General features: G+C 40.3%; 2 protein-coding genes and 2 pseudogenes across 2 annotated transcripts in view; 2 read left to right on the top strand and 2 right to left on the bottom strand.

Moving 5' to 3' along the window:
• LOC118990842 (olfactory receptor 52E8-like) overlaps nucleotides 1–575 on the bottom strand; it is a 9,875-nt gene extending 9,300 nt beyond the window's left edge. The window contains exon 1 of the mRNA XM_037051632.1: nucleotides 8–575. Within this exon, the coding sequence (XP_036907527.1) occupies nucleotides 8–569 (562 nt within the window). The 5' untranslated portion in view covers nucleotides 570–575. The remainder of the gene's footprint in view (nucleotides 1–7) is intronic.
• A 1,012-nt stretch (nucleotides 576–1,587) lies between these two features.
• LOC118990798 (heterogeneous nuclear ribonucleoprotein A1-like) lies at nucleotides 1,588–2,605 on the top strand (annotated as a pseudogene).
• Nucleotides 2,606–11,806: 9,201 nt separating this feature from the next.
• On the bottom strand, nucleotides 11,807–12,754 carry LOC118990843 (olfactory receptor 52E8-like). Its single transcript, XM_037051633.1, has one exon. It carries the CDS (start codon nucleotides 12,746–12,748, stop codon nucleotides 11,807–11,809), a length of 942 nt encoding a protein of 313 aa, XP_036907528.1. The 5' UTR covers nucleotides 12,749–12,754.
• A 174-nt stretch (nucleotides 12,755–12,928) lies between these two features.
• On the top strand, nucleotides 12,929–14,784 carry LOC118990844 (heterogeneous nuclear ribonucleoprotein A1-like; annotated as a pseudogene).
• The last annotated feature ends 366 nt before the right edge of the window (nucleotides 14,785–15,150 follow it).

Consider the following 15,150-nt stretch of genomic DNA (forward strand, 5'->3'; position numbering starts at 1 on the left):
GCCAGACGGGCAATGCCCATGTGCTCACAGTAGGTATGAGGGATGATGTGATGCCCACAGAAGGGCAGCCTCAGGAGAAGAAACACCAGCGGGGCCACCATGCACAGGCTCCGCAGAACCCCAATGCCTGCGATAATGCTGATGACCTTGTTGGTGAGGATCATGGTATAGCGAAGGGGCTTACAGATGGCAATGTAGCGGTCAAATGCCATGGCCACCAACACAATGCTCTCCATGGCAGTAAAGAAGTGGATGAAGAACATCTGAGAAAGACAGCTTCCAAAAGATATCTTCCTGAGGCCAAACCAGAAGATGCCCAGCATTTTGGGGATGGTGGCTGTGCTCAGGCCCAGGTCGATGGAGTCCAACATGGCCAGGAAGTAGTACATGGGCTCATGGAGACTATGCTCAGTCTGGATCACAAAGAGGACAGCAGCATTCCCCAGGAGTGCAACGAGATACACGAAGAGAAAGGGGAATCCAATCCAAACATGCACATCTTCCAGCCCGGGGATGCCCAGCAAAAGGAATGAAGAAGGATGCAGCTGGGTGTCATTAGGGATAGACATTCTTTCTGCCACAGGTGGCTGCGGTGTGTATCAGAGACAATTATTGACTTCCCTTAGAGATTCTTGCTCCAATTCTCCTCTTTTCTGTCTCCTGGCAAAAAAAGCAAAATAACTTATAATATGCATGTTCTCCCATTCGATGTCATCAAAACTTTTCTGCAATCCTTACCCGAACATCGGATGGCACTAGGATCGAGTCAGTCTCACTCTTCCCCAAATAAAAGATTGAACAGGAACAGAGAGGTGAAGAATGTCCATCAAGTTGATACTGAAAGTAAAGAGTAGAAAAAATAAAGGATTTGGTTTCTGTATCTTGTGGTGTCACACACATTGCACTTACGGTACACGAAAAATACTTTACCGTATAGAATCCAACCCATGCTCTTGTTGGAAAAATTGAGGATCATTGATATATGCATTATGTACATATATCTATACACAAATATGCATAGATTTGTATGTATAAATGTCTATATATATATTTGACAGTGCGTATATTTCTATTTCATTCTAAAATCAGAGGTCACAAACTTACTTTTGATTTTTCATGCACCTAAAACTACTTCACAGATACAAATTCTCAGAAAACAATGTTTCAAAAATGAATGAGTCAAAGGAAAGTCATAACAACAACCAGCATACCCTAGATAATTATGACCATAGCTTCCATCTTTACTAGATACTCAAAGTCTTTTTTATTAAAAATATTTTGGACTGGGAATAAAAACAAGAAAATAGAGACATTCTGCACAAAGACTTGAATTATAGTCAAGTTGAATTTGGTTTATAAAATATTATAAATTGAAATAGTTTCTTCTTCCATTCAATAAACAAAAGTTTACATACATTTAAAAAGCTGTCTTGGACCGGTGGATGCCACTGAGTAAGCATTGTTGAAATTCCATCTTCTGCAGTCCTCAGGTCTAAGTCAGAGTCTCCCAGAGAGCCGGAACAGCTACAGAAGCTCTTTATCAGAAGTCTGAGCTTTGAAACAACAGGTGAGAGTCTGAGGAGACATTTTGAGCAGTGGGGAATGCTGACAGACTGTGTGATGATGAGAGATCCAAGTGCCAAGCGCTCCAGAGACTTTGGGTTTGTCACCTATGCCACTGTGGAGGAGATGGATGCAGCCATGAATGCAAGGCCACACAAAGTGGATGGGAGAGTTGTGGAACCAAAGGGGGGGGGGTCTCAAGATAACATTCTCAAAGACCGAGTGGCCACTTAACTGTGAAAAAGATTTTTGTGGGTGGTATTAAAGAAGACACTGAAGAGCATCACCTGAGAGATTATTTTGAACAGTATGGGAAAATTGAAGTGATTGAAATCATGACTGATTGAGGCAGTGGCAAAAAGAGAGGCTTTGCTTTTGTGACCTTTGAGGACCATGACTGTAGACAAGATTGTCATTCAGAAATGCCATACTGTAAATGGCCACAATTGCAAAGTAAGGAAAGCCCTATCTTAGCAAGAAATGGCTAGTGCTTCGTCCAGCCAAGGAGGTTGAAGCGGTTCTGGAAACTTCTGAGGTGGTCGTGGAGGTACTCTTGGTGGGAATGACAACTTTGGTCGTGGAGGAAACTTTAGCAGTTGATGTGACTTTGGTGGTAGCCATGGTGGTGGTGGATACAATGGCAGTGGGAATGGCTATAATGGGTTTGGTAAAGATGGTGGTTATAGAGGAGGTGGCCCTGGTTACTCTGGAGGAAGCAGAGGCTATGGAAGTGGTGGACAGGGTTATGGAAACCAGGGCAGTGGCTATGGTGGGAGTGGCAGCTGTAACGATGGAGGAGACAGAGGCCGCTTTGGCAGTGGTAGTGGAAGCGATTTTGGAGGTGGTGGAAGCTATGATGATTTTGGCAATTACAACAGTCAATCTTCAAATTTTGAACCCAAGAAAAGACGGAACTTTGCGGGCAAAAGCTCTGACCCCTTTGGTGGTGGAGGCCAATACTTTGCCAAACCACAAAACCAAGGTAGCTATGGCTGGCAGTTTCAGCAGTAGCAGTAGCTATGGTGGTTGCAGAAGGTTTTAGTTACTACCAGGAAACAAAACTTAGCAAGAGAGGAGAGCCAGAGAAGTGACAGGGAAGCTACAGGTTAGAACGGACTTGTGAACTCAGCCAAGCACAGTGGAGGCAGGGCCTAGCTGCTACAAAGAAGACATGTTTTAGACAATTCCCACGTGAATGGGCAAAAAACTCGAGGACTGTATTTGTGATTAATTGTGTAATAGATTATTTTACTTCTTTTCTGTGGAAAGTGTAAAGCATTCCAACAAAGGGTTTTTAATGTAGGTTTTGTTTCTCTTTGCACCCATGCTGTTGATTGCTAAATGTAATAGTCTGACCATGACCCTGAATAAATGTGTCTTTTTAAAATAAAATAAATAAATAAAAAGCTATCTTGGTAAGTTTAACCAGAGACACTTAAAGAGTTCCTAATTTTTTGAGCTCTACTGTATTCACGCCCATCTAACCCTGCTTACACATGGAAAATGGAGTATATCCTTGGATACACTTGAGATCAGAGTCCCATAAAACTGTCCTCTATCCCAATCTTGATATATTCCTGAATATCTCCTTTAAGTACCAATTGAAAAGGAATTTATTAAATGGTTCTTAATAGGGTAAATAGAGAACAGGCAGATGGTGACTGAAGAGGAGAAGGGAGGGAATTTCAAGGGAAAAAGGGAAGGGTTTACAGGAACTAGTATAAAGGACACATGGACAACAACTAATGGGGGTAAAGATGGAAGGGAGGTAGGGAGCACTGTGGGGGTGGGCTGGGATGGGAGTAAATGGCAGAAAACTGTACTTGAACAACAATTAAATTTAAAAAATAAAAAAATAGGGTAAATAGTTCGTATGGCAAAATACTGAATTTATTTTGCCTGAATTAGTATTTTAAGACAATAAAGAAAGGAAAGTGGTTTTTAATTGATTGACTTTCTAAATTGAAACAATTTTGAAAACAGTGTGGAAATGATAGTATCTGGGGCCACATGCCTGGATATTGAGAGAGTTCCTAGTGAGTAATACCCAACAGGCACAGACAAAGAGAAAAAGCACTATAGCCTCCTTTAATCCAGGATAGGAACAGCCTGTAGCAAAGAATGTGGCCCATCTGGGGCCAACTAAGAGTAAAAAGAGATAATTTGAGACATTAGATACAAATTTAGATAGAAATTTTAAATAATACTTGACCAACACTCTCACAATGCAGTGTGGAGATAGAAATAAAAATATGAAATCAGAATAAAATGTTGCACAATGTTAGCAAAATACAGAAAATACTACGGATATGGATTAGGACCAAAGGAACTTAATGTAGAGTATCTACGGATCAAACACAACTACAATTTTACCGAAAAACACAGGAAGTTTATGGCAGGTAGCCTCACATGTGTGTTTTGAGAATAGGAACAAAAATTATCACGGCCCTACCTTGAAAAGTGAATTCCTGGGTTTAAGACTTGGACTCTGTGACCCGTACAACCTTCTCTGGATTCTGGAGATCACTGGCTCTGTCTTTCAGTGAAAACTGTGAGGGCACTCAGTGACCTAGAGCATGCATGGCAGAATTACTATGGTTTTATCCACAGAGGAAAGCCTTTTCCCATTCTCAGCTCTGATTTTCCAGGTGTGTCACCCTGAACTGGCACCCACCTAAGTTCTTATACAGCCACACTTCCAAAGCAGTTACCAATGAGCAAACCAACCAGTTACTTACTCGTTTCATAAGTATAAACCAATCTACCCCGTTAACATATATTCATAGACCTTCAAAAGTTTGCCAGGTACAGTGATGAGACAGGGCCCAGCATCTTCTCTTTGAGACCATGATTTCTAATGTCCAGAAAAGGTCGTATATTAGACAGCCATTTTCTCAGTTAGGTATCATGTTACTTGTTACCTTACCATATTCCACAGCACTGCCTCACCTTGCCCTGTGTACTTTAGTACCATTTCATGTCTTGTACCTGATAACCATTAACGAGATGAGATTCTTTATAACAGTGATGAGCAATCAAGGGTGATTATTTTTCACCCAGGGTATATTTGGCAATGTGTGGAAACATTTTTGATTATCACGGTCTGACGGAAGTATTACTGATGTCTAGTGGGAAGATGCCAGGGACGCTGCTAATCTCCTGCAATGCACAGGAAATGCCCCACAAAACAAAGAATAATCTGGCCCAAAATGTCAGTAGTACCAATGTTGAAAAACGTGCTCCACTCCTTTTCATCTTATCTCTGCCTAATTTCACTTAAAGTACTATAATGTTGTATGCTACTAGGAAATGTCCTGAACTATCCACATATCTTACTTCTCAGCTACCTTCTCACCTGCATCTTGGGTCCTATTAAAATAAAACAAATCTCTACTAGTATTCACAGAAATGCTTCCTAATTTACTCATTCATGAATTTCTTGTTCAAAAACTTACTTGTTTTCCTCATTTACTAGGCCTAGAAATGTGTTTGGTGTCAAGAAAGCACAGTCATTGATCTCTCGATGTTCACATTTGACACCTAGTATAAAGGTGAAAAATTCTAGCTAATTTGATACAGAGTTTCTTTCTTTGTCTTGTGGGACCTTGGTTGCAAAATGAGAGGAGGACAGATAGATTGGCAAATAGATAATAAATAGGTAAATATAGATGATGTAGATAGATGATTAGACAGATAGATGAATACCTATGTACAGGAATGTAAGTATGCATGATAGTTCATGAGTACAAAATTTATAATGCCCAAAGCTTGTCTATGTATTGTTTATTATTTCTCCAATGTTGTGTTATATGCTCACTTTTCTTCCCTCGCTCTATTCTAACTTAGCATGAACTCCTTCCCTGTTTCCCATGCTATTTCAAACAGCCCTAACCATGGATAACAGAGTTTTACCTTGCTTTCCAAAGGTATCTGAGAGGATGGACTTTGAAAACATCATCTGACATCTCTCTTGGTCCACAATTTGCTGACAAGGAACAGGCATTTATACTGGTGCAGTAGTCCTGCTTCCAGTGGGATGGGGACTGTAGTCTCCCTGGGTTCTTGGGGCATAGACTAAGTGATATTCACTGGAGAGTTCTCCCGCCCTACACTGGCACTATAGGACAAGTGTCAGCTGCTCTTTTTTTTTCCTCTTGAGGCTGTATCTTTTCTGCTTTCCTAATTAAAGGCTTCTTCTTCAAGGAAATGCCCCATCAGTCTCCTGTTTTTGTTCTACATCATCTCTGCTGTAGCTTAAATCCGATATGCCTATAATTCCTTGCCTCACTCCTCATGAACTATTTAGGTAAAATACCAGATAATGCAACAAAAATGTGGTGTAATGACTCAAGATTCTGGAGAGAAAGAAGCTCAATAAGGTGAGCCCACCTTTTAACTCATTATTACCCCACCAGATGTTTAATGATTTTATGGGAAAGGAAAGAGACTGATGAGCAGAAAAGAGCGAGGCCACTCCCATACAACAACATTGCAAAGTTTAGCTTCAGATAAGAGTCTCAGATGACTCCAGGCCCCAGACATATAAGTGAAGAGACTAGGTTTGGATCATGTACCCTGCCTACTGCAGTTTCCAAGTTGTTTAAATCAATCTCATCCCTTTGAGCAACCCCAACTGAGACACTATGTTTTGTACAGAAAATGAGGGCCTTCCTTGGTATGCTTGTCCTGAATTCCTGACTTATTTAATTTGTAAGCACGATAAAGTATCTCATTTGTTGTTTTACACTATTAAGTTTTGAAGTTTCTTATACACAAGTACAAAATAAAGAGAAAATTTTCTACCTTAAATTATGTTCCACCTTAATGAAAGCCAAAACATGGTTTGAGAACCATGCACAGAGATGACTTGTGGGCCTTAAGGAGACTGAAGGTGATAGCAGAAGAAAAGTGAGGAAGACACAATTGAACACTTAAGTAAAGGGGATGTTTTGTACAGAGGGATAGAAAGTTTGGTCAAACTGTTGCCTTCAATAACATGGAAAACAGAAAAAAATATAATGAATTGTGATTTAGCTAAAGTGATCAGCAGGCTGAATGTCAAAAGTGTCCGATTGTCTCTTTTACCTAGACATAATAAAAATTGGACAGAGAAAAACAAGTGAGCATTGAATTATTTGGTTTTCAAAACATTTGAAGGTGTTTTTATACACTAACAATGAAATATCAGAAACATAAATTAGGGGAGGAATCCCATTTGCTATAGCAACAAAAAAAATATAAAGAAACTAAGAATAAAACACAGCAAGGAGGTAAAAGACCTGTACTCAGAAAACTATACAACACTAGAGAAAGAAATTAAGGAAGACACAAACAAATGGAAGCATATACCATGTTCAGGGACTGAAAGAATTAACATCTTCGAAATCTCCATACTATCCAAAGCAAATTATAGATTCAATGCACATTAAAATACCAATGACATATTTAACAGATACAGAACAAACATTTCAAAAGTTTATATACAAACATGAGTGACACAAAATTGCCTCAGCAACTTTGAAAAATAAGGACAAAGTGGGAGGGATCACAATACCAGACATCAAACTATATTACAATGCCACTGTAATCAAAACAGTCTCGTACTGGCTTAAGAACAGACACATAGATCAATGGAACAGAATAGAGAGCCCAGAAATAAACCCAAGTCTCTATGGTCAATTCATTTTGGGCAAATGAGGCATAAGCATAAAATCAAGACAAAATACCCTCTGCAACAAATGCTGTTGGGAGATCTGGACAGCTACATGAAGAAAAGGAATCTCCACCACTAACTTAACACCATACACAAACATAAACTCAAGATGGATAAAACACTTAAATATAAGTCATGACACCATAAAAATCCTAGAGGAGAACATAGGCAGGAAAATTCCAGTTATTCCACCCAGCAATATTTTCACCACTATGTCCCCTAGGTCATGGGATATAAAGGAGAGAATAAACAAATGGGGCATCAACAAATTAAAAAGCTTCTGCACAGTTAAAGAATACATCAGCAAAATGAAAAGGGAACCAAATTTATAGGGAAATGTATTTGCCATTGATACCTCAGGCAAGTGTTTGATCCCCAAAATATATAAAGAATTCATATGACTCCACACCAGGAAGACAAAATATCCAATTAAACAATGGGCAAAGGACCTGACCAGTCACTTCTTGAAGGAGGACATACAGAGGGCCCAGATACATATGAAAGGATGCTCAACATCACTAGCCATCAGAGAGATGCAAATTAAAACCACAATGAGATACCACTTCACACCAGTCAGAATGGCCATCATATACCAGTCCACAAAAAACAAGTGCTGGAGAGGTTGTAGAGAAAAGCAAACCCTGTACACTGGTGGTGGGAATGCAGACAGGTGCAGCCACTGTGGAAAACAGCATGGAGTTTCCTCAAACAACTAAAAGTAGAACTGCCTTTTGACCTAGTAATTCTATTGCTGGGATTATTCCCTAAGAATCCTAAAACACTGATTTGAAAGAACCTATGAACCCCAATGTTCATAACAGTGCGATTTATAATAGCCATACGCTGGTAACAGCCTAAGTGCCCATCAGTAAATGAGTGGGTCAATGATCTCACCTATAGGTGGAACCTAATCACAAAACAAAGAAACAAGCAAAATATCCCCAGGGACATTGAAATAAACAGCAAACTGGTGGTAACCAAAGGGGAGGTGGGAAGGGAATAACAGGAAATGAAGGGGAAGGGACATCAAGGAACAAATATAAAGACCCCATGAGCAAAGCCAAAGTGGGGTAGGATTGAGGGTGGGAGGTGGGTGGGTAGGGCAGGAAAGAGTGGTGGGGAGAAACTGGAGACAACTGTGCTTGAACCACAATAACCCTCCCAGAAAATAAACTTGTATATTCACACAGTGGAACACTACATAGGGGAAAAATGGAGGAGCTACTACCTTTTGCAGTAGCATGGAGGGAACAGAAGAGTATGATGTTAAGTGAAATAAGCCAGGACGTGAAAGACAAATACCGTATGATCTCACCTACAAGCAGAATCTAATCAAAAAAACAAGCAAGCAAAATAGAACCAGAGACATGGAAATAAAGAATAAACTGACAGTGATTAGAGGTGAAGGGGAGGGGATAATGAGGGGGAGAAAGGAAAGGGTCATTAAGGAACATGTATAAAGGACCCATGGACAAAGACAATGAGGAGGGGAAGATTGAATACGTGAGATGGCGAGTGGGTAGGGCAGGGAAAATGGGGATTAATGTGACTGGACAAGAATCAAAAATTTAAATAAATAAATAAATAAATAAAAGTTATATAAAGTGGCCAGGATGGTTTTTAAAATTCGTTTTCTTCACTTTTGATGATTTTTAAAAAACATTTATTTATTTATTTACTTAAATTTTAGGGTTATTTTAGTTATTCAAGTACTGTTATTCAAGCACAATTGTCTACATTTACCCCACTCCCCACTTCCCACCATCCCAGACAACCCCACCTCCTTTCTCTGCTTCCAACCCCCTTGTTTTTGTCCATGTGACCTTTAGAGTTGTTCCTGAAAAACCCTTCCCTCCTTCCTCCCCATTATCCTCTCCCACCTCCCATCTGGTGATTGTCATATTGTTTTTAACTTCAATGCTTCTAGTTATATTTTGCTTGCTTGTTTGTTTTGTTGATCAGGTTCCCTTTAAAAGTGAGATCATATGGTATTTGTCCCTCACTGCCTGGCTTATTTCACTTAGCAGAGTGCTCTCCAGTTTCATCCATGCTGTCTTGAAGGGTGGAAACTCCTTCTTTTTTTCTGCTCAGTAGTATTCCATTGTGTAAATGTACCACTGTTTTTTGATCCATTCATTTAATGATGGGCACTTAGGTTGTATCCAGCACATGGCTATTGCAAATTGTGCTGCTATGAACACCAGGGTGCATAGGTTCTTTTGAATTGGTGTTTCAGGATTCTTAAGGTAAAGTACAAGCACTGGAATTGCTGAGTCAAAAGACAGTTTCATTTTCAGTTTTCTGAGGGAATTCCATACTGTTTTCCACAGTGACTGCACCCACCTGCATTCCCACCACCAGTGTAATAGGGTTCCCTTTTGTCCACAACCTCCCCAGCACTTGTTGTTTGTTGATTTGTTTATAACGAACATTCTGACTGGTGTCAAGACCACTTGACACCTGATCTCATTGTGGTTCTAGTTTGTATCTCTCTTATGGCTAGTGATGTTGAGCATCCTTTCATATATATAAGGGCCCTTTGTATGTCTTCCTTGGAGAAGTGTCTGTTCAAGTCCTTTACCTATTCTTTAATTGGGCCATTTGTCTTCCTGGATTGGAGCCATGTGAGTTCTGTACATATTTTGGAAATAAAACCCTTTCTTAGGTATCAGTGGCAAATATGTTCTCCCATATATTCGGTGTCCTTTTCATGTTGCTTATGTTTTCTTTAGCCATGCAGAAGCTTTTTAATTTGATGAAGTCCCATTTGTTTATTCTTTCCTTTATGCCCCTTCTGCTAGGGAATGTAGTGGTGAAAATATTTCTGGGTGGATGTGGGGGCAGCTTTGCCTACAACCTTCCTCTGTCTGCCATGGATGAAAGTAACACTGCCAAGACCTGATATGCTTGGGGAGGAAAGGTGGTCGATCCCTCAAAGGAGAAGGGCCAAGAGCCCCTTCCTCAAGGGACTTTTATTAGGGTCATTTGCACAAGAATACAGGTACGGATCAAACAATAGATAGCATTCAAATAACTATGAGGGCTTATTCTCAGTCAGGGTCAGATAGCTAAAGAGCCACAAAACTCTGAGGAATATACTTCTTGCTTGGACCCTTATCATTTAAATGAGAGCATTCTAAACAAAGCAGGTTTCACAGAATTTTTCCATACTCTTTCTTAAGGCTGATCACCCTGGGAACCTGCACTTTCCAGCACAGGGCTGAGCTGCCTACCCCATCATAGGCTTTTAGGCTTAGGTTGATTAGAGACTGGAAGTGCTTTTTCCAGAAGGAAATGGGGACTCGGGCTATGTCAGAATAGCCGGGGGGGGCGAGGGTCCATCACTCCCTCTTTGTCACAGCCCCCTGAATCCTTCCATGATGGCCTCCCAAGTGATTGTGTCTGGCTTAGGTTGCCCCTCCTGTGAGGAGTCTTACCCATCATGTACACCGACATGCTTTGGAGGCAGGAGCGTAAGCTGAAGCAGCGTTTGCTAGCAGAGACAAGCTTTGTCTCCTGTGGCTCAAATTACAGAGGTCGCTCACTCAGTCTTAGCCATGGGGGGTGGTTACAATTCTTGAAACCAGGCAAAGCGGTTCCCAACAGGTGGAATATCTGAGATTTTCCTGCCTATGTTTTCCTCTAGGATTTTTATGGTGTCAGAATTTATATTTAAATCTCTTACCCATCTGGAGTTTATTTTCATGTATGGTGTAAGTTGGTGGTCAAGTTTCACAAGGAGCTCTCCAGATCTCCCAACACCATTTGTTCAAGAGGCCATTTTTACTCATTGTATGTTTCTGCCCCTTCTTTCACCTATTAATTGACCAAAGAGGAATAAGTTTATTTCTGGGATCTCTATTCTGTTCCATTGGCCCATTGTGAATTTAATATGCAATGTTTATTGATGAATTATAAAGACTTTTATATACTATTAACTGTTGGTGGGTTTTAAAATAAATATACATTTCTCTATTTTCAATTGAGTAATTTGACTCATTTTACAATTAAGTTGTTATTATGTATATATTTTAATATAAATTCTTTATCATATACATGATATGTACATATTTTCTCCCAGACTGTAGCTTACTTTACCATTTTGTTATTAGGCTTGGAATAAAATATTATTTTAATTTTAATAAAGCCCAATTAATCATCCAAAATATTTGTTTGCTATTGTAATCTTATCTATAAAATCTTGTGACCAATATTACAATTTATTTTTAAAATATATGTTTGTCTCTTTACATCTTTGATTAATTGTAGGTTAATTTTCTCTATGGTGTAAAGTATTGGTCTAAATGCATCTTTTAGGATAAAGGTACAAAATGTCCCAATTCAATATTATCATTAATGTACCTATTATTAACTTTAAATAAAAAACTACAACTCAAAGATAATTAATGTTATTGATCTCAATGTTTTTTTTTGTCTTCCTACTTTTTTACTTGGTTAGTCATAAGCAATCTACTTTTTACAGGGCAGGAAACAAGAGTTCTATTTAAACCTTCCAAGATCTCTAACTGCTTAGCTATCCATCTTGAGGAGAATCCTCAGAACTCTTTCTCTAATCTGCTTGGTTCTGACTCCATAGATTACAGGATTGAGAGCTGGTGGAACAACCACATACAGGTTGGCCAAGATAATGTGGGCATAACGAGGAATACTGTGGCCAAATCGGTGTGTCAAGAAAGAGAAAAAGGCAGGTACAAAAAATACTAAGATAACACCAATGTGTGAGCCACAGGTGTTGAGAGCTTTGAGGCGAGCCTCCCAGGAAGGCAGGCAAAAGACTGCATAGAGGATCCTGGCATAGGACAGAATAATTAGGAGCACATCCAACAATAAAAGAGAAATATTGCCAAGGCCAAACAATATGTTCACTTTAATGCTGTCACAGGCCAGACGGGCAATGCCCATGTGCTCACAGTAGGTATGAGGGATGATGTGATGCCCACAGAAGGGCAGCCTCAGGAGAAGAAACACCAGCGGGGCCACCATGCACAGGCTCCGCAGAACCCCAATGCCTGCGATAATGCTGATGACCTTGTTGGTGAGGATCATGGTATAGCGAAGGGGCTTACAGATGGCAATGTAGCGGTCAAATGCCATGGCCACCAACACAATGCTCTCCATGACAGTAAAGAAGTGGATGAAGAACATCTGGGAAAGACAGCTTCCAAAAGATATCTTCCTGAGGCCAAACCAGAAGATGCCCAGCATTTTGGGGATGGTGGCTGTGCTCAGGCCCAGGTCGATGGAGTCCAACATGGCCAGGAAGTAGTACATGGGCTCATGGAGACTATGCTCAGTCTGGATCACAAAGAGGACAGCAGCATTCCCCAGGAGTGCAACGAGATACACGAAGAGAAAGGGGAATCCAATCCAAACATGCACATCTTCCAGCCCGGGGATGCCCAGCAAAAGGAATGAAGAAGGATGCAGCTGGGTGTCATTAGGGATAGACATTCTTTCTGCCACAGGTGGCTGCGGTGTGTATCAGAGACAATTATTGACTTCCCTTAGAGATTCTTGCTCCAATTCTCCTCTTTTCTGTCTCCTGGCAAAAAAAGCAAAATAACTTATAATATGCATGTTCTCCCATTCGATGTCATCAAAACTTTTCTGCAATCCTTACCCGAACATCGGATGGCACTAGGATCGAGTCAGTCTCACTCTTCCCCAAATAAAAGATTGAACAGGAACAGAGAGGTGAAGAATGTCCATCAAGTTGATACTGAAAGTAAAGAGTAGAAAAAATAAAGGATTTGGTTTCTGTATCTTGTGGTGTCACACACATTGCACTTACGGTACACGAAAAATACTTTACCGTATAGAATCCAACCCATGCTCTTGTTGGAAAAATTGAGGATCATTGATATATGCATTATGTACATATATCTATACACAAATATGCATAGATTTGTATGTATAAATGTCTATATATATATTTGACAGTGCGTATATTTCTATTTCATTCTAAAATCAGAGGTCACAAACTTACTTTTGATTTTTCATGCACCTAAAACTACTTCACAGATACAAATTCTCAGAAAACAATGTTTCAAAAATGAATGAGTCAAAGGAAAGTCATAACAACAACCAGCATACCCTAGATAATTATGACCATAGCTTCCATCTTTACTAGATACTCAAAGTCTTTTTTATTAAAAATATTTTGGACTGGGAATAAAAACAAGAAAATAGAGACATTCTGCACAAAGACTTGAATTATAGTCAAGTTGAATTTGGTTTATAAAATATTATAAATTGAAATAGTTTCTTCTTCCATTCAATAAACAAAAGTTTACATACATTTAAAAAGCTGTCTTGGACCGGTGGATGCCACTGAGTAAGCATTGTTGAAATTCCATCTTCTGCAGTCCTCAGGTCTAAGTCAGAGTCTCCCAGAGAGCCGGAACAGCTACAGAAGCTCTTTATCAGAAGTCTGAGCTTTGAAACAACAGGTGAGAGTCTGAGGAGACATTTTGAGCAGTGGGGAATGCTGACAGACTGTGTGATGATGAGAGATCCAAGTGCCAAGCGCTCCAGAGACTTTGGGTTTGTCACCTATGCCACTGTGGAGGAGATGGATGCAGCCATGAATGCAAGGCCACACAAAGTGGATGGGAGAGTTGTGGAACCAAAGGGGGGGGGGTCTCAAGATAACATTCTCAAAGACCGAGTGGCCACTTAACTGTGAAAAAGATTTTTGTGGGTGGTATTAAAGAAGACACTGAAGAGCATCACCTGAGAGATTATTTTGAACAGTATGGGAAAATTGAAGTGATTGAAATCATGACTGATTGAGGCAGTGGCAAAAAGAGAGGCTTTGCTTTTGTGACCTTTGAGGACCATGACTGTAGACAAGATTGTCATTCAGAAATGCCATACTGTAAATGGCCACAATTGCAAAGTAAGGAAAGCCCTATCTTAGCAAGAAATGGCTAGTGCTTCGTCCAGCCAAGGAGGTTGAAGCGGTTCTGGAAACTTCTGAGGTGGTCGTGGAGGTACTCTTGGTGGGAATGACAACTTTGGTCGTGGAGGAAACTTTAGCAGTTGATGTGACTTTGGTGGTAGCCATGGTGGTGGTGGATACAATGGCAGTGGGAATGGCTATAATGGGTTTGGTAAAGATGGTGGTTATAGAGGAGGTGGCCCTGGTTACTCTGGAGGAAGCAGAGGCTATGGAAGTGGTGGACAGGGTTATGGAAACCAGGGCAGTGGCTATGGTGGGAGTGGCAGCTGTAACGATGGAGGAGACAGAGGCCGCTTTGGCAGTGGTAGTGGAAGCGATTTTGGAGGTGGTGGAAGCTATGATGATTTTGGCAATTACAACAGTCAATCTTCAAATTTTGAACCCAAGAAAAGACGGAACTTTGCGGGCAAAAGCTCTGACCCCTTTGGTGGTGGAGGCCAATACTTTGCCAAACCACAAAACCAAGGTAGCTATGGCTGGCAGTTTCAGCAGTAGCAGTAGCTATGGTGGTTGCAGAAGGTTTTAGTTACTACCAGGAAACAAAACTTAGCAAGAGAGGAGAGCCAGAGAAGTGACAGGGAAGCTACAGGTTAGAACGGACTTGTGAACTCAGCCAAGCACAGTGGAGGCAGGGCCTAGCTGCTACAAAGAAGACATGTTTTAGACAATTCCCACGTGAATGGGCAAAAAACTCGAGGACTGTATTTGTGATTAATTGTGTAATAGATTATTTTACTTCTTTTCTGTGGAAAGTGTAAAGCATTCCAACAAAGGGTTTTTAATGTAGGTTTTGTTTCTCTTTGCACCCATGCTGTTGATTGCTAAATGTAATAGTCTGACCATGACCCTGAATAAATGTGTCTTTTTAAAATAAAATAAATAAATAAAAAGC

This window comes from Sturnira hondurensis, unplaced genomic scaffold (genome assembly GCF_014824575.4).
Source record: "Sturnira hondurensis isolate 20B ecotype Veracruz unplaced genomic scaffold, ASM1482457v3 Scaffold0007378, whole genome shotgun sequence".
NCBI lineage: Eukaryota > Metazoa > Chordata > Mammalia > Chiroptera > Phyllostomidae > Sturnira > Sturnira hondurensis.